The sequence below is a fragment of the Gavialis gangeticus genome, unplaced genomic scaffold, assembly GCF_001723915.1.
Source record: "Gavialis gangeticus isolate Ggan-Ray unplaced genomic scaffold, GavGan_comp1, whole genome shotgun sequence".
Classification (NCBI taxonomy): domain Eukaryota; kingdom Metazoa; phylum Chordata; order Crocodylia; family Gavialidae; genus Gavialis; species Gavialis gangeticus.
Window position 1 is genome coordinate 34,031,296 of NW_017729000.1, and position 27,813 is coordinate 34,059,108.

Consider the following 27,813-nt stretch of genomic DNA (forward strand, 5'->3'; position numbering starts at 1 on the left):
CTGAGAATAAGTTTGGGTTGTGTGTACATGTGCCCAGACTTGGCACCTATTTTCTTTTGTTTTGCGTATTTTACTTATCATTTCTACAATGCCATATGCTTCTAATGAGGCCTGAAAACCTTACAAAACCATAGCTCTTCTTACATAATATATTACTAAGGCATAATCGTGCGTATATTTATGAAATAATGAACATAGGTGTAACTTTAATTTTTAAAGTAATTTAGATTTAAATTCTTCCCTGTTTTTGTTTTGTTTTAATGTTCCCCTAGGAACCAACTTCACCCTGGCAGAACTTGGAATCTGTGAACCCTCTCCACATCGAAGTGGTTATTGCTCAGACATAGGAATACTTCATCAAGGTTATTCCTTGAGTACCGGGTCTGATGCTGACTCTGATACAGAGGGAGGAATGTCTCCAGAGCATGCTATAAGGCTATGGGGAAGAGGAATAAAATCCAGGCGCAGTTCTGGTCTCTCGAGTCGTGAAAATTCAGCCCTTACACTGACTGACTCTGACAATGAAAATAAGTCAGATGAGGAAAATGGTAGGCCTCTTTCTTTTACTATATGTCATAATATACATGTGTAGGTGTGAAATGTAAAGATGCCCAAAGATTTTATATGTATAATCAACAATATGTTTTATATTATTATAAACATTACTAGATCAGACATTATAGCATAACCATAACTTTCATTTTTTAAATGCTGTTTTTATACTCTAGGGAACTTGTGACTTATATCTAGAAAAGCATTCAGTAAGTTCTTAGGTATTGGTTTTAATAACATTTCTCATTATGATGTCTTCCAAATACTAGCTTTTTATGCTTCAATCTAGATAGCAATACTTTACATGCATGTTGTCCACCAAACTTCAGGTAGAATCTGTGGACTTTAATTTAATAATGTCAGCAGTGAACAGATTTGTCAGGTGAAAAAATGTATGTGATATTTATATAAAGCATGAACTAAGTTGAATAGTTTTTAGTATACTAACAGCACATAAATTGTCAAATTTAATTGGAGTGGATTTGAGTCCTGTGGGCATATTTTCATGAAATTATTAAGCGTTATATGTATTAGAGGTGGTTAATCATTAAAGGTAAGTATACAAGAGGTTCTGTTAACCAGATCTGTGCATCAAAATGATATGTACCTATATCTGTTTAATATAGTTTCTTATCTTTTTAACTAAAACAGGGAAAAAAAATAAATTACACAATGCAGAACCAATGCATGAAAAACACATGGGCATTGTTTTGTACTACTTGAGCTAATTGCTCCTTGAAATGTTTACAAACCATTTAAATATTTTCATATAAAGCAATTTTAAATTTGTCACAGCAAAATTGTGTGACTACATTTTTTTAAAATAGAGCTGGTAAAGACAGCTTGCTGTGAGGAGCAAAGCAGAGCATCCATTAATTCTCCATCCTATGGTGTGGGCAGAGAAGGAGCCCAAGTCACTTGACAAAATGAAACAAAACCAAGTTTAATTCTAAAGTGAGCTATTTTAAGAAGATAAGGAGAAACCCCAACAATGCTGCCGTATAAAGCAGCTGCTTAACACCAGCTACTGTAATAGACTCCCTTTTACATTGTCTGTTTCATTTAAAACTGTACTTTTATGGAACATTCAGCTATTTCAGTTACTCATCAGAAAAGAGTCTTTCTTTTTTTTTTATTCTAAGTTTTTTTTTTTTTTTTTACCTGAGTTGAATTCTTAATATATTAAAGTGATGGTCTTTTATTCTTTCTTTTTTTTTTTCAAGCTCAAGAGTGCCAATGTGTTAGTTGCATACAAGGAAAGCAAACAGTTGTGTGAGAAAGCAAACCTATTCTAGCCAGTGATTTGATTTGCTTTAACGCTGCCATTAAAAGAGTGATTCCAGGGAACCAAATGTCACTTCTGTCAGCATCCTCAGTGACCTGACTCAAAGTCCACTGAAGACAATACAACCATTGACTTCAAGGAGTTTTTGCATGAGGGTCCGTACATTCAGTACTTCAAATGAATGTATGTGAACTACTGAAGTTTTGTCTTAGTACAATCGATCTCAGACTTTGGGCTTGCCTTCTAGTTTTATTGAGATCAATGTTTGTTTCATTGACCTCAGTGGAAGCAAGATTTAACTTGCAACGTTTTTCACCATTTGAACGTATCTATGCAGATATCCCTGGCTTTGATCAGATAATGGGTTTCTATCTTTTTAGCTGTGCTTTTTATGAAATATCAACTATTATGAATTTGACAATAGATAACTATGAATGCATTTTGAAAAGGCAATTTTTCAAATTGTAATGTTGACTAAATAAGGAAAGACATTATGCAATGAAGTACAGGCAAAATACAAGGAATAAATGTAATCTTTAATGTTCAGTGTTAACATTTTATTTAGTAAGCATTTTATGACAAATATGTTTGTATGTTTGGTTATAAAATATTCACACAAATTTGAAATTAACTATTTTACAAGTGGAGGTGTTAACTTGAGTAAATTTTTTCAGGCTTTCTGTCTGACAAACCCTGTTTAGCTCAGGAAAATCAATGCTTTTTCACATCACTGATTTTATGAAGATTGGGGATGTATTATCATATAGATTGACAGTTGCCCCACTGGTTCAGTACCACAGCATGGACACTTACAAAGCCATCATTAATTTCTCACGCTTGTGCCCAGCAATGGTTTCCTACATAATAAACACTGTGTCCTTCAGAACCAAATCAATAACCTGTTAGGTATGCTTCTCTTGAAGAGGAAGTAACAAGAATCTAAACTTTAAGAGAAATGCACTCTCCAATACAATTTCAAGTATGCAGGAGATAGAGGCATAAAACAGACATTTCTCTGAATGGAATTTTATTCTTTTGCACCTAACCACATTAGGTGAACTCATGATGCATAGATTTTATTGAATTTATTTAAAGTACTGTCTGCTCTCTTTTCCTGACATGGTTCAGTTCCTGCGTTACAACACAGTATTTCAGCTGTAAAAAGGTGACATTTTTTAGACTGAGCTGCTAATCACAAATGATACCATTCTACCTCAAAATAATAAACTCAATTTTCATTTAATATTAAATCAGTTTTGGCACTCACTGCTTTCCCACATAGCACAGAAGAAGCTTAATTGCCATAAATCACTCTTTTCAACATTTTGTACTAATTCAAAACCATCTACAGAGCTTATGACCACTTGCTTCATTTTTAGAATTGGTATAATTCAGTCTTAAATTAGAATTATGTAAGCCTTAAAATATTAGCAAGTTTGAACTGTCTGTTGATCAATCAAAAATAATATAAACTGATTGTGCTAATTATTTTCTGACAGAAAAGCATATTGAAGATCCATTTTGAAAAGTAACACTTCTATGTTTACAGTTCTGACTATTTACCTTGCATTAGATCTTGAAATTCAGTATTGTATCTTCAAATATAACTTTTACTGGTGACTGCATGTAGCCATTCATTTCTGAGAGAAAGCAATATGAATATAGAAGGGCAAAACTTGAAGGGCAAAAACTTAAGTCCTTGGTAACCCTGATCAGTTCAGTTCTGAGCTTCTGGTCATCTGAATCATTATAAGCAGCTTATCCAAAAATGATCAATCAAATGAATCTTTTTTAGAAACATATCTCACATATGATGTAGCATAAGCAGAGAAGAATAAGCTTTTTGAAACCACAAGTATGTTGTATAGTCTATTAGGATCAAGTGGATCTTCAGTGGTTACCTTCATTTTAAGTAGTGTTGCTGACTTAAACGCAAGGTACAACTCACTGTATGTAAGTATAGAGAATATGGTCCCTAAAGCGTATGGGTCAGAACTTAGATGTTCTAAATCTGTGTACCTCCAGATATCAAAGGATAGTACTAGTTTATACCCGGCTGATCTTTTGAATGAATTAACCCTGGTTTGGAGTTACGGAATTGTGTCTTTTTCCTCATGTGCTGAACTATTCATATGAGTAAGGTTGCATATTTAGGCCTTTATATTCTATTTTGTGAAAGCAGAGAAGATTAACCTTAGAAGTAGTTTGGCTTTTAATGAAAAAGGTGTATGCTGAAAGGATCATTAACATTTGCTTGATGTATCAATACTGTAAATTGAAGAGTTAATTCCCTTCCCCTACCTCTCTAATAAAGACTATAATTATAGTTCTTATTTACAAGACAAATGGAAGTTTTGATTAGTATCAACTCCTATTATCATTCTGTGATCAGGAGGTTTAAAGAGTATTCAAAGTCATTATCTAAACCTGTGGATGGCCTACTACACTGATGGAATGCAGAAACTAACTTTCCTTGCTAAGTGTCTAAAATGGCCATTGTGGCACCTAGGAACTTCTGGAGTACAACCTCTATATTTCCAAAGTGGCAAAAAAATAACAGAATGGAACTTGTTACACTAGCTTGATGATACATGGATATTTCTCCCCAGGAAGTAAATCCTTAGCTAGTTAACTGAAGTTGATTTATTTGTACCACCAAAATATAAAGTGTATGCTACTCAAGTTCCTCTACAGTGCCATATCAAGCTCTTTCCTGTTAAGTAGCATTTTGAACCAAGTAATATCTTGTAAGTAATCACGGTTCTCAGTGTATCATGAACATAGTTATCAAGAGAACAATCAGCAGCCATCTTGAAAACAAATCATTTTCATGTTTAGGAGTAGAGTTCAAACACCACTGTCAAAGGTAAGGAGTAGATGTTAGATGTAACGTATGTTTGGGAGCAGTCAGCAATCCTTTCTTACTGGGATTCAGTTTCATAGTGTTATTAGATATGTGGTGTTGGATATCATGGAGGTAGTAAAATCAAACTTTTATTAAGGTGATTAGCAGGAAGAGCTAAACAAACCTGAGTGGCAGTAGCATAACAAAGAAAACATATTTTGGAATGATAGAAATAGGAGATAGCATGTAGTATCAAGTGGAGACTGGTAGTGTGTCACAACAGATGCTGAAATGAACAAGTAGAATGCAAATATACCTACAAGGGAAACCTTTCAAGATGTGGATTTAAATAAAATTAAATTCTATCATTATAATGAGAATAACGAGTGACAGTGTAAAAGATGACAGTGGCATGCTACTTCATGTAGAACTGATGCCTTCTTTTTTCAGGGGTATTATGATAATGCAACTGCATGTCAAGTCACTGAGTTAGGGGGACCGTATTTGGTTTTAGCTGTTAATTCTTTTACATTGGCGCCTTGCCTGTAACTAATGGTGTCAATGGGAATAATAGGATGTAACGTACCATTGTATTTTTTCACAGTGCAACTTCTATTTGGCATTACAATAAAACATCAAACATTTCCGATTTTTTTTTAAACTTCCTCCCCCTTTTCTCATGTGTGTCAGAAAGGATATGTATATAATACATTTAAGAGTAAAGGCAGGAACAAAAAGAGGAAAATTAACCTACATCAAACTTAACTAGAGCAAGAAAAATATTTCAAGGTTTTACTATCTTAATCTGTGCTTACATTTTAAATGTGTTCACTATACTATGATTAAAGATAATTACATGTGTATAAACAAGGATCTACAGATAGGGACTGATTGTTGTTTTGAACCCCCAGATTTTGTGGCAATAGATGGAGGGACTCTAGTTGTGGGGGATAAAGGAACTTGGTGAATGTTGAGGTATCACACTTGTTTACAGGTTGATGGGAGGTTGTGGCCCAGATGTTTTCCCATATTGCTTTCAAACTTTTTGGTTGCCTTTGCACCCCATTCTGAGTGAGGCTAGCTTTTGCACAGAACCTTTGCAAGTATGAGTGTTGGCTCAGAAACTCTTCTCCTGACTTTCTAGTGCTTCAAGTTTGTTGTTGTTCCAAGAAAAGCCACTGGACTTCCTTATCTCAGGAGTTTCAGATTGCAATTGTCATATAGTTGCCTACCACATGTTTTTTTCAAGTCTGATAACTTAGGAGGTGTTCAGTCCAGTTACAGTCCCCCTTTCCTTGGACTTGGATATCTGCTGATTTCCTTCCGTTATGAGATTCTGAGGCTCTGCCACCTGTTACACCCTAGCCTTACACCACCTTCATGTTTAGTGTCTTGTCTGATAAATTGCTTGTCCATGCTGTCAAAATCTTGTTCTCTTTCAGATTCTTCAGACCCAGTGTATGTCACACTTTGTCATCCGGCCTCCCTTTGGTGTGTCCAGTACCCCAGATTTTCAACTATTGGCTCTTGGCCGTATCAAAATTACACGTAGCCTCATCCATATATCACCTTCCTGTTGAATCTTAAAGTGCAACAAACTATAAGCTAACTCCTAAATTATAAGGTGCAGTTGTGCCACTTTATCTACCTGAAGGCTAGTGGCAGTGTAAAGTACTGGGTACAGAAACCTAAAGAGCTTGGCAGACAAGGGTTAATTCCTATCAAGTTTCTTTTAGCTAGAAACCTCTGTGGGGCAGCCCACTTAGCATTTCTTTGCTACTTTGTATCAGACATCCTCTCTGTTTGCCTTCTGATAGCAAGCTTTAGGAGGGAGATTCTTGCTCTTGTACTAACTGTGTACACCCCCTCTTGCTCCTGCTCCAGAACACTCTCACCAGATTTGTGGGACCACGGGAGGCTTCTACTCTGCCTCCCTCGGGGCTCTGTACCAGTCTCCACACTCCTTCACTGCAGCTGAATCAACTGAATGTACCGATTCCTCTGTCCCTCTCGCCCTCCCTGAACTGCTGTTCTTGCCCCTTTTTAATTGCTGAGCATCCCCATATGCATGTGAGCTGCTTCTTGAAAAGGAGGCGGGGCACCACCTCTCACCCTTTCTGGTGTTGCTCCAGCTGCTCTCCAGGCTGCTCCAGCCCCCAAGGGCAAGGTAAACTTTTCTTTAACCCCTTCTTGTCTTTATCCCTCTTACAATGAAGATTGTACCCTTATGGACCAACAGCGAACCAGCAATTGAACACCCAAAAAGTAAACAGTTTTCAGGAAAAACAGTCATCATCATTAAATATATGTCAAACCCCTGGTAACGCTGAACATATAGGTTTTCTACCTACACATTTTAATACGTTGTTTAGAAGTTTGTTTTTTCATTCTTCTCTTCCATGTAAGCAAGAAAGGTCAGTTACCTGTATTTGTAATACCACTGCAGAAGGCGAGAAAGTGAAAGACAGAACTGAAAGAAGAAACCAAACTTGCATTTTGTACCTCTGAGAGGTTATTATGAAAAAGGAAAAATCCCTTGATTGTCCTTTTAAATTAATTATTATCAGTTTCACAATAGTAAATGAGGTAGTTAAGCATCCAATGACCCTTCTATATATGCTGTAAATCTAGAAAGAAAATCACTTGCAGAGGTTTGCCTAAATTAGTGCTGACCTTGTCTTTTGTTGCTGTCTCAATTTAAAAACAGAGTAAATTTTATGCAACAGCATATTCTGGCATTTCCCCAAGATGCCATAGAATTATAGACATCAGCGTATGCTAAGAAACAAAAGATAAAATGTAATCACATGGGGAAAATGAATAAAGAGACTGTCTCAGGAATTAGGGCTAAACTACTGAGATATTTAACTTAATTTTCTTTTTTTCACTTTTTTAGCCTTTAAATATTGATCTTAATATTTATTACTTACCCCTTGCATTTTTATCCACCATTATATTTCACATTTCATAATTTGCATAGACAGTTATGGTACAATGTAGTTCTACTCCATAAATTTGATTTTGTCAGATGTTTTGTGTGTCTGAATGGAATACTCCAGCTTCAAGTAAAAAGAGTTTTCTTCTAACTGGTGTGTCTGCAAAATCTCTTTGAAATCTGAAAGTCAAGGAAAGTTCTGTCTTCATTCAACAATAGTAAAGAGTCCACACTTGGTAATTTGACAGTTCTGTAGAAACCATAAAGCCATTGCCAGTACCAGAGAGCAGGACCAGTTCTTGAGTACTAACAGAAAAAAAGAAGTCAGGGCTAAGAGGGACACTTCTAATCAGTAAGGTGGGCACAGCTACCTGAGAATGTACAGAAGGGGCCAATAAGGATAAGGGGAGTTTCTTTTTTTTCTATTTTGGGGAGTTTCTTTTTTCCTCATGCTGTCACTTTAAAACAGGGCTAACTAGAAAGATGTTAGAAATTACATGTAGATAATCTAACCTTTGCGTTTTATGTCAGGGCACAGAGACATGTGAGTTAAGTTGTCTCACTGAAGTCATGTCCCCAAGGCCAAGCCCTGTTCTGGACTTGTGCCAGAGGCTGCCTCTGTTCAACACAGCTGTAAATGGGTACCGAATGGTCATTAGGGCATTAAGTCAAAGGTTGCTGAATGTGATGCTAGCAATCTCATTCCCTTGAGTGACTGGCTACAGAATCTTTTGTGCCTTAACCATGCTAGACCAAATGCACTGCAATGCTCAGGTGGACCCTTGACCTTAACTTTGATATTTGATATACAAGAACCAACAAGCAAGCCAACTCTTCAATGTAAGATATATGGCAATATAGATTCCAACAGTGAGAAGTAAATTATAAACCCAAACTAACTAGAAACAATGTGTCAGATTTCCCATACAGGACAATGCACATATGATCAAGGGAAACAGAACCTGCACAGCTGTATACAGGTTTTTATTGCATAGTATAGACACAATAGGATAGAATAGGGCTGGAGATAGAGTGGGGGAAGGAGATGCAATACTAAATAATCTACTTTGGTATGTCCAAGGCTCAGGTCATCCCAGGAAGATGATTTGGCCTGGAGTGACTGGCATAGATAACATATAAAATAAGAGGTCTATACATAACATGCAAACTACAATTTTTAAGATAGTACAAAATGTGTTGACGTGTTTGGGCATACTTTATTTATACTTTAGGGAAGCTTGTGAAGTACTTTGTAAATGACAAATTTAAAAAGTCATTAAGTATGGTATCAAAGCTCAGTTGCTTAAGTGGATCCAATTTTGATTTGCTCTCAAAACCCAAGGGCACTTCTGAAAGGAAGTGAGTTAGTAATGAGGGAATTGACTAGCAGAGGTGACTTAAATACTTAATAGTGATCAATTCTAATTTTGTCCAGGTACATCGTTCATGCAGTTCAATGCACAGAAAGGCAAGGTGTTAAGGTTTGGGGCAAAAAAGTAAGAGAACATATATCAATAATATGCATAACCTTTAAACACTTAGCAGCAGAAGGATTAGGAGTAGTAGTATAGAAAAACTAAAATATTTGCCACAGTTTTAAATGAAACCCAGCAATTCATTGGTTTAGAGCAACAGAAAGAAGAATACCAGTGATATTTAATAGACACTCATGACAAAGGAACTATTGAGATAACAGCTAGAATAATGTTCAGTAGTGCACAGATAAGGTACATTACAGGTGGAGTTAGAGTGACATTTATGTTTACCTCACTTAACACTCTCAATTAATAACCCTCCTTTAGTTCAGTCTTTATAATGAGGGAACAGTATATTTGAGATCTATAGAATTTTCCCATCAAATTCACCTTCTAGAAGAGAACTGTACAGCAGAATTCCAAGTTTTTAATGCAAGAGACAAGGGTGTTTGTGAGCAACATCTTTTATTGGAACAGCTGTATATTTGGAACGGATAGAGACAAGTTTTTGGGTACCAAGATGACCTGAGAAAAGGGCACTTGGTACTGACACCTTGTCTGCATCCCTCCCAACTATGCAGTTGGTTTAATAAAAGATGCTTGCCTCTCCTTTTTTTTTCCTGGATCATCCTGGCTACAACATCACTTTAACACAACCACATTTTTAAAATGATTCTCTAACCATCAAAACTGCAAAAAAATCCCCCAAAGTGTGAACTGAGTGTGAATACTGTAGTGTCACTTGTCTGCATCTGCTCAGAGCCTGGAACAGTGCCTGTCAGACCTGACCGCTCCATATATTTCAGTAAAGGCCTCACTGAGTGTAATTCTGTAACTGGTAATTTTTCTGACATGCCATGGAGTTCAGCATGTTGGCCACAGAATTCACCATTTTAGAGCATTCAACTTCTTTTTTTTATGCCCACCTGCTCCAGTGATTTCTCACTCTGCAGGTTTGCCCACTAGCAGGTGTTAATTGGATTAAAACGCATACTTCATGCACTGTTGCATAAAGCTAGGCAAGCAGGCATTGAAGAGAGAGAGAGGTGAAGCCCAGTTTATAGCTGGGGAGCGGAAAGAAACAAGAAGCTTGCAAGTTAGGCCCCCTACAGAACAATGCAGCAGCTGATGAGACAATCTGTGGAAGCTGGGCAAGTTAAGTCACTTGAAGAACCTAAAGAAAAAACAGCCTTCAGAAATCTTCATCAAACTTGTCAATGAATATTTTTACCTGTGATCCATAGCTTTGTGCATTTGTCTAGTGCAGAAGGGTGAGAATAAAGGAAAATTCAGAGTGATTGAATAAATTAGGGTTGCCATGGAATTTAGGAGGTACTGTTGCAGAATTTAGCAGTTGCTGTCATGGAATTCCATCCCTTTGTGTCCTACCCCTGTTTATAATTTCATTAGACTTTAAGCATCTAGGCCACAATTTTCCATGCTTGGCCTATGCCCTAGATCTTATTGGTTTTGAATGGCTTTATCTGGATCAGACTGGTGATAAACAACTCAAAGAATTGAGCATGTTACATTTCACTGGCCTATAATGAATCATTGGCTTTGTATTAACAAAGCAGTAACAGTTATTAGTAACATGTAGCAAAAGTTATTATAGAAAACCTCTTAAATTATCGCTTTCACTGATCAGTCCTAATTTTTCCCATAAAACTTGTCACTTCAAACCACTCCTTATTCAGCTAACGGATGTGATAATGACACCCCATATTATTAAGATAACATTTTTACAAGCTTTTGTACAAAAGATATTTAATAATGAAGTAATACACAGGAGACTAACCTATATTGGCTAAAACAGCCTGAAATACTTTGCTTCAGTCTGGTTCCCCTATAATTATACAGGGATGTGAAAGGAGGGTTGATACCAAAGAAAAAAACAATGTTACAACTAGAACTAAAAGTAATATGAAAAAGTACATTTTCACTTTGTAAACTATTAGTTTTAGTGAATTAGCTTCCAGATGGTCACCTAGATTAAAAAATAAGCAAGCAACAATACTTCTGTTCAAAGTGTAAATTAATTTGAATAATATTTCTGCATACTTTAAAAAAAACCCAAAAAACAGAAGGTTGCATCTGATAAGATTAATCCTGCTTGGAAGTGAATGCAGGTAAGTGACCTAAGCGATAAATTCAAGTAGATTGAGATTTCCATTGTGTTTAACCAAGAATACTGAGTTATATTAAAATATGTATATATGTTTTCCTTTCAAACATGAGTTCATGTGAACATCATATGACCTATATTACTTTTGTATATACTTTTCACTTCCTCAAAGTCTGTAAAAGGGGCTCAATAATCTTCCAAGGTCGCTTCCAGCCCTAATGTCTAATATCTATGAAAAATTCCACCCAAAATCTCCCTTGAACTGATTTTTTCTACTGTCACAATCTTACAAATTACAGACTTGTATAATAATTTATTAATAAATAGTTGCATAAACTTGAAGTTTGCATTTTTCTATCCAATCCAATTTATACATCTTGGTGGCCTAAGATTAACTAATAAACTGAGTTGTACTGTACATACACACACATACATATATATATATTTGTCATATTCATTCTACTAGATCTCTTTTTGCCATTTGATGGTGTAAATCTGGTAGTCTTGGTTTAACAAGCTTAGTTCCAAGTACAGAGGTACTTGGAAATGTCCATTTGAGCTGAATTCAGAAGTTTATTACAGACAGATGTTTCTCTGCCTCCAAAACCCATCTACTAAGTCCCTCAAGACGCGTTCTTCATTGTCATCCTTTATATGAAGTTGTTGGCAGCAGTGATGAGACAATAAAGGCTGAAGTGACAAATTATGTTGGCTGAGTGTTTACATACTGTTATGTCAAATATAAACAGAAGCAAGTTTTCTGCTTGCTTCTTCAGAATTGTCACCTGGTTGAAAAATATATGGCAAAAGCAAGACCCAGACAAGATAGGGCAGTGCTAGTACGAAAATGGATTGCCTTGGAAAAACTTTATTTTTATAAAACTACCAAGTATTGAATGAATTTGGTCTATACCAGAGGTCAGCCATGTGTTTCAGCAATGGTCCGCAATGGATCATCGTGGGTCTGCAGTAGGCTGGTTCTAGCCACTGCTGCTGCCCTTTGTCCTCTGCACAGCTTCAAAATGACACAGGCAAAGCTCCTTGCTGACTGTCCATGGTGTGGTAGAGGCAAAACCCCCCACATCTGAATGCCACCAAACCCCAGTTCACTGGGCCAGATCCACCATGGGACTCTAGGTTGTCAACTTCTCGTGGGTACTGTTAGTTTTTTGGGACTTGCCAATTATACTGGGCATTCAAATAGACACGAATGCGAAAAAAAGCTTACTATTGATTGGCCATGTCTACACAAGATGTTTACTGCTGAGTAGCTTGTTAGTACTGTGCAGTAGTGTCATGGGGCATGAACCATGATGTGCTGCTAGTAGTAATGAGCTACTGTGTATTCATCATCACCAGGTGAATGCTGGGTGTGCAGGGATGCTACTGCACAATAACACCAGTTACTGCACAGTCATTTAGTACTTGGATATGCAAGTACTAAATAACTGTACAGTAAGCACTGCACAGTCAGTGTCTCGTGTAGATGCAGCCTCTGTAACTCACAATAGGAATACAATCCATCCTGAAATCTATATATTGAGTTCAGCGCATTAGTGATCTTTAAAGCTGAATGTGGCATCTCATTATATTGTCTTAACAGTCATCACTAGTTGGCACCACAAGATGCTGTCTTCTGAGTTTGTTTCTTAGCATTTAGACAAACCAAATGTGTTGAATTATTGTTAGCTTGAATTATGCAAGATCCATTGTAGAGGTGAGAATGTAACTTATCTAAATGAAAAACATAATTTCCAAAGAGAGAAACCACTTAAGCATTACAGAATCATGAGCTCTGAGGTTCAATCTATGCTGTTGCAGTGTATTCAGGAGCACTACATTATATCCTCATATTTTATTTGTTGAAGAGATGTCTTTACTCATTTTTTTTTAATTTTCTTATAAATATGTCACAAACATGTCTGTTCTCTCCTGTTCCAAAGAAAAAAAATGGTGCAGAAAGTCTTAAGTTCTTGATATGGTATTGTTGATACAAAAAGAAAGGACTTTTTGATTTGCCAGGAAGTGCAAGATGCCCATAGAAATATATACTTGCTTGGCATGTGCCCTGGTAAAACTGAGATGCCATCTTGCAGGTAGACATAATGCAATCCAATTACAACAGCATGACTCTCGGCAAGAGACAACGTGTGAGCATTATTTGTTTGCTGGAGGCATGAATGTTATTAAATATTGAAAGGGCAGCAGTTGGGTTTTTTCACACTAATAGTTAAAGGAGTTTTCTGAACATTGGATTAACATTCAAGATTGAAATCTATTTCTTCAGATCGTGGATTATAGGAACTCATGAATCAACACATATGATCCACAGGGAACTTTTATAAAAATGTACTGCTTTTTTAATCTAAGTGGAACCTGCTAAAAAATGGGTTCAGCTGGTTTCTGTGTAATGTTTCTTCTTCCTAGGACCTTAAATAAAATAAATTATGACCAAGATTTTAATTTTCTTAGTAAAGACACAGCCAGTAACAGCAGCTAAAGTTCCCAAGACAGTTAAGGAAAGTCATATTATTATTATATTTTCCACAGAAGGCTAAGACTTCAGATATATCAGGCAGACAAGGTATCTGCCCCAGTGAGTTTTTAATTTAACAAGAAAACAGAGAAATGAAGAAATAAAATGTGATTAAATGATGGTGCGTGAATTATCTTGTAGTTCCTTTTTCTACTTTGAATAAACAAAGTGCAACATGATTGTAGGTCATGTTCAACATTCTCCGTGAAATTGTGTGCCTTGAAGGGAAAAAAACCCTAGAAAGTAGGTAAAGGCATGAAAGACTGGGCCAAGGTGAGGGCTGTAAGCGTATGTGCAGAGGTGTGACAAAGCAGATGGGCTTCTGGGACTGCTGTGACACGTGGCACTGGTGACTTGTGCAGCTGTGGTGACAGTTGGTTCTCTCTCAAATCAGTGCCTGGGGTGGCTTCCCTAGGTGTCCCATGCTAGTTATGCTACTGCAGAAATGGCATTATGGAAAGAGGAGTAAATGAAAAGCACAGGAAGGGAAGATAGTAGTGATAAAAGACAAGAGTATACAGGTAAAAAAGAAGTAGGTAGCACAGAGCCACAAAAGTAAGGAATTTAAATGATGTAGAGCAGGGCTGTCTAACTTCTAAGCCCCCAGGGCTGCATACTGCATTGGCTGCACAAGAGGCGCTATGTGGACACTCCTCCTCCCCACCACTGCACTGCGTGCCCACACGAGCATCCCCCCCACCGTCGCTCCACCTGGCATAGCCCCCACCTCTGCACGTGACCCTAATCTCCCCCCTCTGCTCTGCATTGGGCATGGCCCCACACTCATTCTGGGGGCTTTACGTTAAACCTACACTGAAGCAGCCCTGATCTAGAAGAACAGAGCTGTAAGAAGTTAATGCAGGCATGAAAGATGAGGGGTAATCAAGACTTACATATGAGAGATAAGCAAAATTTGGAGATACTATAAAGGAAAATTCAGCATACTTAAAATGACTTATTCTGGTTATTTGAAATAGTTTACTGAAATAGTCTTTAAAGAGTGTTAGCCACATGCAAAAGTATTCTAACATTAAAAGTGGCTAATGCAGGACAACTTTATTATCAAATATTTTTGATTTATCTAAAACACATTATTCTTTAAGTCTCAAACTCTTATACTGCAGCTGTTTCAAACCTTGCTAACACTTCCCCAGGAAAAACTGTGTTCAGACCAGATGCCATAAAGATTTCATGGCTTAATCAAAATGTATCATATTTCAATCTGTAAAGGAGGAGAAATCAAACATTGAACTTTTGCATCAAGAGATGCAGGAATAGAAGAATCAGAACTATTGTCCATCTAATCCAGTTCCTGACTGACCAGTACTGAAACACTTTAGAAAAAAGGGCCAGTGCACCCACCAATGAGCAATTAGATATCATACTGCCCCAAAGAACATTTTTTTGTGTGTTGGTATCTTCTTGTTTTTTTAAAACATGCTAAAGATGTATTGATAAGATATATAATACATTTGGACTTTTCGGTTTAACTTTAAGATAAAAATCTGCTAAGGCTTTAATGTAAACCATTTCCTGTAGCTATAAGTTGCACAGGTTAATTACAAATTGTACACATGTATGTGATCAAAATTTTTGGAATTCTGCATCTCCATTTTTACACAGTTCACAGTTAATTCCAAAACCAGAATTGTAAGTAGTTCAAATGATTCCTTGCAAAATTTAGGACCTTTTCTTTTCAAAGAATGAGCTTTATCTGCTCAGTCCTTGCTTCCCACCTTTGCCATTTCCTTATGTCAGAGCTGTCCATTTTCTGAGTACTTTGGGACAGCAGGCCCTCCAGCCATATGCTGCCATAGCCCTATAAAGCACCAAACGGTGCATGCCACAGGGGCTGCACCTGGCACAGCATCCCTCTTGTGACTGATGTCTCCAATACATCATCTACCCCCCTTCTCCTGTGCTGCGTGAACCTCCCAAGCCACATGTTCCCTTGCCCACTACTTTGTGCATTGCAGAGGTGCCTCCATGCTATGCAGGGTCCTCAGATACCCCGAAGCTCTATAGCCACTGGTTTCCTTAGCCCAATAGGCTATGCCCTGCTATCCTACCCCCTACAGACAGGACCCGGGAGCAGAAGCCAGGGGAGGAAGGGAGAACCTAGGGACTCCAGCGGCAGCAACTGGAAAGCAAAGGATGGAGCAGCACCCAGACTGCAAGTCTGAGGGTTGCATATTAACCTCTTATCCGCCTGCAACCTGGGGGTGCCAGTAGGACTGTCCTGCCCTATGTAATTTCTCAATGTCTACTTGAAACTTGACCAGTCTAAATAATTTGCCAGCTTCCAGCCTTCATCCCTCTTTTCCATATTGTTAATATTTTTAAACACCAATCCCAGTACTATAATTTGGTGGCACTTAACTGTCCAAAATGTTTTGCTTTGTTGAAAATAGATTAGTGTAAACCATTAATCTGTTTTCTTTGTTTAAGATAGTCTCTGTTCCTCAGAGGTATTTTATCACTTATCTTATGACTTGCTTTCCTTGAAAGCATCTGCAAATCATAGCAAAATCCTTTAAGTGCTGAATTTCCAAGGAATCCAGATTCTTCTAGGCAACATGAGACTCTGTCAGCATTTCACTCCATGCAGGGTCTCTCTCATCTAGCTAGTGATTTTCTATTTTTGAGATTTACACTCAGACTGTGGATATTTCATGAGTTATGAAAATGCATTTAAAAGTTTTTGGACAGCTCTCTACAGTTCTATCTGTGCAACTTAGAATCTCTACAGTTTTATTTTATTATTAATTAAAACTACAAGCGATTTGTATGTTTTCTAGCTTTCTGAAAATATTGATATATTTTACTGTATGCTGCTTTCATTGAAATCATAACAGATTGAGGGGCTCTGGTCTGATTCCAATTATGTTTTTGTGCTTGACTACTAAAAAAAAGGTGTGATGAATTAACAAGGCACCTGTATTAAAAATAATGTAGGAATCTGGCCTGCAGCCACAAGAAATTCAGAATAGAGGCTGCTTATTTGATCTGCAAGACACTGATCTTCATGTAGATGGCAGGAGAATATTCAGTGCACAAATAGTACTTGTCTATAATAATGCACTTCTTGGTGCCACTGTGTCTTAAATTTCTTGAGCATCTTTCAAAATCAGCATAGTTAATACTAATAAAATCCCTTGACACAATAACATGAATAGCAGTGAGTGGGAATTTATAACTCTGAATTGTGTCTTCTGTTGTCTTAAGTCAAGCCACTAATGCTTTCTATTCTAATACTTACCATTTCATTTTTTATTATTTTTACTTTTATTGTTTGCTGGGACTTTCTGATGCTGTTTGCCATTCTTTGCCCTTGGAAAAATGTTTTGTTTTTCTCCCCAATTTTTTTTGTTTGATATAATATGATGTCATGATCTCCAAACCTTAATAAAATGCCAGATAATCTCTTCAATGCTGTCTGACGTTGATAGTATGGCTTTGGTATGCTTTTTCCAAAGTAGTATACTGGGGCATGAACATGCAATGACTTTTTTTTCTCTCTTACTATGTTTCATTTAGAGGAAAAAATAGGGAGAAAAATCTGTTTAAAGAAATAAGAAACCTAAATAAATCAATATTAGTTGCATTATTCCATGAGTAATATATTTATATAAAAATTATGTCTAAATACTTGAAGCATTCAATGATAAATTTTGGCAGTTTCAAATATTGTTTTTTGAACATCTTCTTTTGGTTAACCTTTAGATATGTATATTTGCAACAATATTTAATTTTCTTTGTGTGCACGAATTGTTTTTTGAAAAACAAAAACTTTTCAAACAATTTTTAAATGTGATTTGAAGTTCCTAAAGTCTTGCTTGAGCTCTGCTGTTGATGTCTCAGAGGAGTAAAACATACGTGGCAACTCCTCCAGAAAGATCCTCTCAAAAGAATGTATTAAAGATGAAATATAAGGATTTTTAGATCAAAAGGATAATGATTTTTTAAAATCTTTACTATGTGATAAATTATTCGGAAGGTATTATAAAGATGTACAAACTTGCACAAGGGAATAGCAAAGAAAGTAGGTAGTGACTTTGAAATTAGTATAGACACACAGCTAAAGACATACTGTACTTTCATAAGTTTGTTAGAGACTAGTAGACCAGTATGTTGTAAATATGCACTTTTTATAACTTTTCTGCTTGTCAGTGTGATGAGAAAAAATATATAGATAAGATTGCATTTTGGGATTCTTTCTATAGCTTAAAATATTTTGTGTTTTATCAGGAACTAACACAGATGGTACAATGATATGACATAAAAGTAATCGGAAGTAAGTAAGAACTGAGATCAGAGGATAATACTTTAGTTGATTTTGTTCAGAGGACAAATATTGTCCTTTAGCGTCACTCAAATCTTGATATACAGTGTAAGTGATGTTCCAAGTAGGGTGGTTAAAATTATATAACCATGTAACAGTCTCCTTGGAAAAATAATTTTATCTAAGATGACTCTTAAAAATGAAGGTAATTTGGTAACAGATGTCATTATAGTCATAAGTGACATATTTCTCACAGTAATTTAAACTAAAAAATCTCTAATTTTTGTCATTAGTTGTGACCAAATTCTGGTTGTTGATATAAGCACACAACTGACTTTTATAGTAATCAGACATATTGTGATTACTATAAATAACAGTAAGGGCAAATATTTACTCATAATGTCCATTTTTTGATAATTTCTTCTTCACATTTGTCACCTGGGCACTATTGTATATAACTCTGCATGCTACAAACACATTTCTGAATGCAGTCTAGGAGGGCAGCTAATTAGTTAATCAGTTTAATTATTTCTGCATCATCTTTTCTCCCTTTTGGTAAATATATTTTCATGAAATGATTCTAAGACATTTCAGAGTCCATTTTCGGGATATTGTATGTAAAACTTGCAGTCTTTATTTCTTTAATTATTGGTCATTCAGAACTATAAAACTACAAGTTCTTGAAACTCTTCTCACAGGTACACCTGTTTTTGCATAAGAAAAATGGAATGCATTTCTCTGTATAACTTGATTACGCATTTATGTACAAAGCTGAGCATTGTATTTTAAGCCTCTCCATTTCTCATTCCCAATGCAACACACACATATTCTTACTCCACTTGTTCATATTTATTCCTTAAGGAAAGAATGGTTTTTCCTGAGTTCATTGTCCAAATGAAGCTTGCCTGTGTGTTCTGCAATAAATTGTTGTTTCTCTGGAAACTGTACTGCTGCCATTTTTAGAATCAGTTAATATTTTCATGTCGTCAAGTACTATTGGATCAAAAAACACCTATGCAATTTTATGCATGAGAATGTACTTTATATTTATGGATGCTAAGTAAGGGTAACACTATCCTGCCTCTGACTTTGAGAAGATTGTTCCTGGTTGGTGGAGTGGGGCATTAGGATAATCATGTGGCCAAGCACTGCCTTTGCCACAGTCAGCATACTGAATTTAAGAAATCAGTGGTCTGATTCAGTGTGGTAAATCTTACAGTCCTAAGATCCCGCAAGCGTACGACCTTCTTAGCTTTAGTACCTTCCTATTGCCAAATTTTCTACAAAGCAATGATGCTTCCATACCTGTATATGATAGAATTTGTTTGATTACTGGCTGTTCAGGCTAACATTAGGGCAGCCTTCCCTTCCCCCTCACCTGCCTCAAATGAAGAAAATAACTCCAAGCCTTTCTACAGAGACCAGATGGACTCCATTGACTGCCCATTGCCCGTTGTAAGTTGTATTTGAGATGCATCTTTTTCTCCTCTGCAATTACTATCAGCAACTGTTGGAGCTAGTTCTCAGCAATTGCTCTTCAGCTCTGGAACTCCCTCTTGATGTCTGCCAGAGCACGAGACTGGGCATCTCTTGGCAGTGCTGCAAAACCTTTCTACTTGGGCAGTCGAAGCTAGATCAAGTGGGTCTCTGCTTATTTTGTTTTGCTTTATTTTATTGTTTTGTTTCATTTATTTTGACGACCTAAATTGCTTTATTTCTCTTACTATAAGCTACCTGAGCCTTTGTTAGGAAGGGTGGCATATAAAAATGAATAAACACCTCCTATTCTCAAATAAGGGCTGCTGTTTCTGTAGAATCCCCATCATGAGGACTCAATTAATCAGATTAAAATACTATTGGCTATGTGCCTACTTTTTACACAGCTTCCCCTTAGCTCTCTTTGCATTGTTCTTCCACAGCAACTCCTGCGCTATATATATTTCACTCTAAGAGTGTTCTGGATATGCAATTGAATTGGTTTATTGGGGAAAAAATATTTGTCAAGTTTTTTGTTAGCAGTGAGAGGCCAAGAGTGAATGTGGGTTTGTGGGTGGGGGTGTGGGTGTGTGTGGCAAAACTGCCGTATAATTTTAATAAATATCTTATTTAATCTACGAAGGAAAGGTATTTAGACACACAACCACAATCCTTTTTGAAAAATACACAAATTGAACCTAAAAGAATCATAACATACCAGCTACAGCAGAAGCAAATAGCAAGAAAGAAAGGAATTTTAATCACAAGCTAAATACCAGCTTTTTGAGAGAGTGGTATAAAAAGGTATACAGTAAAGTTGTGGTCTATTTCAGTAGTCCTCAACTTTTTCTTAATCATTTCTCAACAATTAAAACAGCAACTACTTCTATAATTACACTTTGAAATGAAAATATTATGAAGGTGTGCAGGACTGGATACAGTCCATGGAACTGGTCTATATCACAGTGAGGTCAACTTTTTCAGTGTATTTGTTATTTATGAAATAAAAAGTAATACTATTAGATTTCATCATCTCCAACTCTGTAAATTCTGTGAATAGCAGTCATGGGAAATCATAGTAAAGTTTAGCTAGTTTGACAAATAGCTTTTCAAAATGAGATGCTGCTTTCAGTTTTTGCACATTAATCTGAAGTTAAAAACTAAAATCTTGACTCCCCAGGTGCACCAAAATGTGTTTAAATAAATGTAATCTTATTTTTAAGGGTGCTACACACATAGGCACGTGTGTGTGTGTGTGACAATCATAAAAAATGATAGTAGTTGTGAGCTGGACTGTGCAATCCTTATAGTAGTGAACCCTTACAAATATAGTCTCATTGAAGCAACAAGTCTACTCACATGCATAATAGATGGTTTGTTTTTTTTATAAAGTTACTTAAATCCAGCGGATTAAAATGACAAATGTGTTTTTTACACAATGCTTCTTATTATGACATCATGCAAATGTGTTGTTCAGTAAGTAGCTATTGATAATTCTGTTCTACAGTCTTTATGGAAGATCAGTTCCATTAAGTAGCTTCATTTCAGTTGTTATTACTTCAAGAGATGTCATAATGTGCTTGAAAAACAGTCCTTAGTTAATAATAGCAAGATCATTGAGCACGTTGAAGATGTGCTAAAGTACTTGCCCTTATTGTACATCAGGTATTTGACACAAATGGTATCTGCTAATCCAGGGGTAATATACTTATGTAAAAAATAAATAGTGTAATCCACACATTGTTCTATACTAAATCATCCTAGGTGGTGCGAGCTAATGTAATTCCTTGTAATCACTATGGGAAAACTAGTACTGCGGTGAACTGGTCCTTTGATCTGTTGTGTCCTGTCAAAATCTTAGACAGTGTGGGCTCTGGGCAGAGAATGCCTTTGTCTTGCTCACTTTTATAATGAACTGAAGCCCTTACCTTGTACTGTGATTTAAATAAACAGTATTCCATTCAGAATCGGAGCAAGGATATGGAGAAACTACACAGCAGCTTTGTGGTTGCTATTTTCCCCTTTGTGCTATAAGACTGGTCACTAGCACTGAGCAGGGTATTGGGCCAGTGGATCTTTGTAATTCTCTCCAGTCATCTCCACTTGCTTGAAGAGAGTTAATTAGTGTGCCCACAAGAATCCACATCTAGAGCCTTCCATGTCAATCAAATAAAATTATAGAAGCACTTTGGCCTAGAAGCGGATAAATTAGTATTTTTGTAACTTATATTGCATTGAAGAAGTCATTGGTATAATTCTGTTAGTAGGATTTTGTAACAAACTTGGCATTTAAGATGTACATATAAGGCAGCAGAAAGTGATGGTTTGAAAATATTGCATAATTAAAAATCAAAAAATAAAAATCCTTTGCAAAGAAGTAAACAGGCACAGATGCTGGAATCCTGAGCAGTTAAATGTAAATGCAGGCTGACAGGATTCTGTTTAGGACCCATGACACAGACAAACCCATAACTGCATTTTTTCAGTCTAGCATACTGTGTGATTATTCTTTTAATTCTACAGTGATATTCTTTTCAAATGCATCTGAATTTCTCAGATTCACTATCTGTTTTACAATACTCATGTCTTGTATATCAGTCCATGTAAAGCTTAAATAAAGAAAAATATCTATTAGGACATTTAAGTAAGACAATATCACCTGCACTGCCTTGGAGAGAGACGAATAAAAATTTCCCCGTTTCTGTAAATGGTACTGCTCATGTGGGCCAAAGCAGGTAATATGGAGGAGTGTATGAGGACAGTTGTTTCAATGCACTAATAAACAGCTCTAAGATATGGTGTCAGATCTGGTTAATCAGCATATTAGAAATATATTTGCCTTAATCTCGATTAGGGAAATAGCAATCAAAGTCTTCAACTCCTTTTCATTTGTGGAGACAGATGGCATATCTGTTCAACGGCAAATATCCAACAAAAAAAAAAACCCCAACAAAAAACCATCCACCCTATCTTTCAAAATGTGGCAGTCAAACTCATCTTGGAAAGGAACTATTAAACCTAATAAGCCATATGTTCAGTGAATTTATTTATTTTGTTCCGAGGTGTAGACATAAAATTCACCTTTTCTGTCCTTCTAACAACTCCATTATTCCCTACTATACAATTACATGATTTAATGAAGTTCCAAATGTACAAAAAAAATTTCCCCAATACAGCAACTAGTGTTCCCTATACCTAAATGAAATGCATTCAGGTGAATAGACTGAATTTTACCATAGTTTCTCTCTGTGGAGTTCAATGTGTTTGAAGATCAGATAGACTGGCAGCTTCCTTGGTATAGATAAAACAGATCTAAAATTATTTCAAATAGAAATTCTCTGATGAGTTCTTTTCTTTCTTACTTTCTTAGCCATTCTGTTTACTGAAGTTGCGGATGTGCCAAACTATTCAGCAGCATAATAAATGTGTTAGTAAAACACTAGGATTTCCTCTAACAGATAGGTATAGTGCAAGAGGTTTTGCATAAGGTCTTGTACTTATTGGGCACATCCAGACATACCCCTATGGTGCCATCATTACTGCACTATCATTTAGTACTTCCACTTCCTTTCGGAAGTACTAAGTGACAGTGCAGTACCAGCCTGTATTGCGCCATCCACACAGCGCAGAGTTATTTTTAGCAGCTACATCACTATAGCAATGTGATATAGTGTTAAAGTGCGTCACTACGGCAACGTAGCTGTGGTATCACAGTTTTTGCCCGCCGATGCTATGTCGCCATAGTGTTACATGTAGATACGCCCACTCATTTTATTTATTTCATGTTCCTAGCAAGCTGTTCTGCTTTTCCTCCATTTCTTTCATGGAGGGAGTGTCTAGTCCACGTGGTATCCAGTTTGATAGGCCTGTTCCTGCTATTAATCAATGAGGAACTGGCTGATTGGTTCTTGCCCACCAAGGTAGGTATAGAAGGTCTTATGTGTGGAATAGCTATTTAGATTCTTGTTTTCTTGAAAGTTCAGCTAGTCCTTCCCTAGTGAACAGGATCTTTTTGTTTTTCCAGAGCCTAGACTGGGTATCGAACTCAGGGATCTGGAAAATTGTTTTGAGGGTTCCTTGGTTGTTTGTTTTTCTTTTTCCCAGACTTTCATCCAACATCACCTGAGGTTTGGGTTTTTGTTTTTTGGGGGTTTTTTTAGTTAGTTAGTTTTTTGGTTGTTGTCTTTGAGGGTGAAGCAACTTCCATAGCCTTAATGTTTTTTTTATGAAAGGGAAAAGACCTTTTGTTCACAAACCTCATTGAACTGATTTGTTTTTTGTAGTCTGTTAATCCCACTTCCAAGAACAGTTTAGCACTTGCTCCTCACATCATTAGGTGATGTACAAATGCCAGTGAGAGTCTATGTGAGGAACCACAGGAAAAATTAAGCCCATTTGAAGCTGAAGTAATCTGTAGCAACAACTATATATAGTTGTTGTAGCATTATAGTTGAAGGGTAAATTCTTATAAAGCCACCTTTCTTCTGCACCTGTTCCAAACGAAAAAGGATTACAAGGCCAGTCAAAAGCAAACATAAGTTTACAAGCATAGTCTATTGTATCAGGTTATATATTAGATGCATTCTGTCATATCAACAGATATCTACAACATATATAGTTAGAAACTATAGTCACATACAGGCATTATGTTTCTATGAGGAGAATTGCTGCATTCCCAATAGAAACTCTGAGCATATAGACATTCATGCTGTTTCTCCTGGAAGAAAAATGTTGGTTCCAGGAGAAAAAGATACTATCTCCAACCTGGTAGATCTCACTTTTGGGACAATTGTGCCAGTAGAATAAATGTCTTCAACCTTATGAGAAAAGTCTCAGTGCTACCTTCCAGCATGCATTGCTCCTCACATTCCCACAGGCCCAGGGAAGACAAGTTCATGACTCAGGCTAGACTTGATTGCTCCAGCTGCGCCTGAAGCAAACCATACCCCCTGACAGCTTTGTGGCCAGGAAAGTCCAGTCTCTTCATATGTCTTACACTGTGCTCAGGGCCTGCAGAGGTTCCCAAGGCAGCTGTTTGTCCTGAATTCCTCCTGAGCAGAAGCAGGAACCAGACCTGGGCAGACTTGACATGGTCGTACACCTACACACCCTAGCTGAGCCAGCTGATGTGAGAGGGCTAGGGCTACTGGAATGAAAATTGAGAGGATTACTACTGAAAAGGTAGAAGACACACTCCACCTCTCCTCTCTCAAAGCAGGGAAAGGGATTTGTGTGCAGGAGTTCCCCAAAGGGGCTGTGGTCCCCCAGGGAGCTAGCCAGTCCCAGGTGGCACCTTGGCTGCATGATGTCAGCAGCATAAGCTCTGCAGGACTGGGAGCACCTGGGTCTTTAAATGCCTGTATGCTGCTCTTCTGATGGATTTTTCGACACAAGGAAAAAAAAAAAGGTATTTTCTCCCAATAGATTTGAATGCCTGTTCATGGCCTATGTAAATGGTGATTTTCCTCACTATTTTAATAAGGCCAGTTATAAGTATGTATAACTGAATATTTGTTTTATTACTAACTGATATGTTCAAATTAGAGACGTACATGCTTTTGCACAAATTAGAGATGTACAAGTACAATGCAGAAGAAATTAGGAAACGTGTCATCCCAGAATTTCAAGGCAAGTTTTTGAGCCTGTGACCCCTGGCTGTAATGAGGCCAAAGCAGAGCTTCAGACCCGATCAGCCTCCATCAGAGAGGCAGGGCAATTCATTCCCTTAACAGGCATCACCTGCAGCAAACCCAGAACAATCCTTGCTCCCAGCTGGGCTGACTGGGACAGTTAAGCAAGTTCATATCCTGAAGCCATAGGCAATATGTCCCACCTGCTCCAGCTCTTAAAAGCCAGGCTCAGTACACAGTAGCCTTGTCTAGGAAAATTGTTAGGGACTGGGACATTGATGGTCTGGCCTAGTCATTAGACACCTGAAGCATGGGTGTTCCAAATACTGGAAAATCAAATGCATTGATCTGGAATCCACTGACTTATATAGTTTCACTGCCACATTTTCAGACTTGGTGGTATGGAGCAAGGTAGCATGCGCTTCTCAGCTGTGCTCATGGAAGCAGTCTAGGGCAAACCCTAAACATCTTTGACTAACTACCTCATATTAATTTGAAAGTAGAAATGTCTCTGTACACATGGATATTTTTGTGTCAGTCAAACCTAAGAGTGAACCTTTTCCGTTGGGGCTCTGTGAGGAGCTGAATTCAAAAGCTATATATGCAAATAAGCAGTGGCCTGATTTTATTACAGGGTCTCTATATTTGTTTGCTGTAGCTTTATATGTACAGTCAATTACATGGATAGTTTAAAGGCATACCATTGCTTGTACGTGCAGTTGATAGAATGCAAATCCTATGGGAAAAGTGGGTGTTTCATAATTGCTTGTCGCTGGTAGGTGTTATAAGGCTTCGGCCCCTTTCTGGTCGGTGCCTTGTTGCCTAGTGACGTCAGGGTGAGTCTGCACCCTGGGGCCACCTGGATGATTTCAGGTGCTGCATCTACTCACCTGCCACGTCTTTGATGTTGATTGATGGGGAGGCAGTTCCCTGTCGGTGGTCCCAAATGGGTATTGACACTGGTCTTTTTTCACAGTGCTCCACGCCTCCCCTTTACCCCCACACTTACCACATCCACGGCCTAGGTAGACACTGCTCCCTGTAGTCTTCCCTGGGATGGTCTCTTTTCATCTACATTACCTGCCTCGACTGGGGTTGGGTCTTTTTGGCCATCAATCTCTCCCGAGTCAATCCCTAGTTTTTGGATCAACTTTCAGGCAACTAAACCTGCCCCGGCCTGAGGTAACTGTAACTTAGGAAAATTCTTAACTAAAAAAAAGGTGTTCAGCACCTGGGATTCTGGCTCCCAGGACCCCTCTGTTCCCTGGGATGGGAGAAGGAATCTGTCCATCTCTCTATGTATTCTTCCCAGGAACCAGCTGACTAGGAGTTAATCACTCCTGAACCTGGTGGTACTTGCCACTTCTCCATGGGGCTCCGCCCCAGCCACCGCCTGCTCCTCCCTCTTCACCAGGGTGCCCGCAGGGTTTTGGGGTCTCTCGTTGCCCCTCCACGCCACAGTACCTGAGCTCTCCAGTGCAGCTGTGGCTTTGCCTGTGGTTATGAGGAAGAACCACTTCTTCCCACCGTGGCCCTCCAGCGATCTTCAGCTCCCAGAGCCCGGACACCCTGTTTTTGCAGCCGGGCTTCCCCAGCTGACGCTGGAGCTTCCCTCCCTGCACTCGTTTCTGCCGCCACCCAGTTCTGCTGCCCGCGTCTCCTGGCTGGCGTGCCGCTCCTCTCCTCCCGGCCAGCTGATTCTCTCTTCAGTTGGTCTTTGAGCAGCTCGCACTTCTTTGAGGCCCTGGCCCTGGAGCTCACCAGTCTGCAGGCTCAGGGAGTTGTGGAACTTCCGAGCCTGCGTTGGCATTTCCCCGCAGCTGCTGCTTGTCTCCTTCCCTGTAGTAAGTACTGGGGCTCATTGGGAGGGGTCCTGGGACATGTTGGGGGGAGCTTTTACCTCCCCTCTCACATTGCTCTATGCAAATGATTTGGAAATAAACACATACAGGCCATGTCATCCTTCTTATTGGTTGTTCCCAACCTTTGCAGACCCATGGAAAAAACTATTGAGCCAGAAATGCTGACGGCAACATCCTGCTTTGTTCTCACTTTTTTTAAAATAGCAACTAGTCCAACATCAAATACATTTAATATTTAAAGATACACGCTAAGGACAGATATTTGCCCTTCATCAACAGTGCTTCTTTAACCTAAGTCAGTGTCCACAGTGGAGAGGCTCATGTTCTTTTCTTTTCTTCATTTCAGTCTGCCAGCAGCTCGGCATTACATAGTTCATGTCAATTTTCTGTGTTTCTTCCTTTCTATGTGTAACCTGATGTTTCAACTTTTTAATTTTCTGTATCTATGAACAATGTCAGAGTATCCTGTGGGCAGGATGTTGCCAGCAGGATGTCGTGGTTTGTTTTGAGTCAAAGTGCAAATCTACCTGCAAGACTAAATGATCACACTATCTAAAAGAGATGCATTCAGTCATACTTCACTCAGTAGTGTATATTATCTTTGTCATGACAGGGATTATTATACTATTTGTTTGTTAATTCTCTAGCATAAGGTTGGTTCCAGGAATCAGGTAGTATGTGATAGTCGAATAAAAAAGAAATTTCTTTTTTTGTCCCTCCCTTTGTTCTGTTGAGTATCATAGGCTTTTTTCACAAATTCCAAGTTGAGTCTATAACTGCAGGGGCTGTGAAAGACATGGCCTTACATTT

At 37.8% G+C, this 27,813-nt stretch overlaps 1 protein-coding gene across 6 annotated transcripts in view; it reads left to right on the forward strand.

The window, feature by feature from the left end:
- Window positions 1-27,813, forward strand: part of TENM2 (teneurin transmembrane protein 2) — a 1,374,704-nt gene that overhangs the window by 356,963 nt on the left and 989,928 nt on the right. For all 6 annotated transcript variants that reach the window (XM_019506504.1, XM_019506506.1, XM_019506505.1 and 3 more), the window contains exon 3: window positions 273-548. In XM_019506504.1, coding sequence (XP_019362049.1) covers window positions 273-548 — 276 coding nt within the window. The remainder of the gene's footprint in view (window positions 1-272; window positions 549-27,813) is intronic.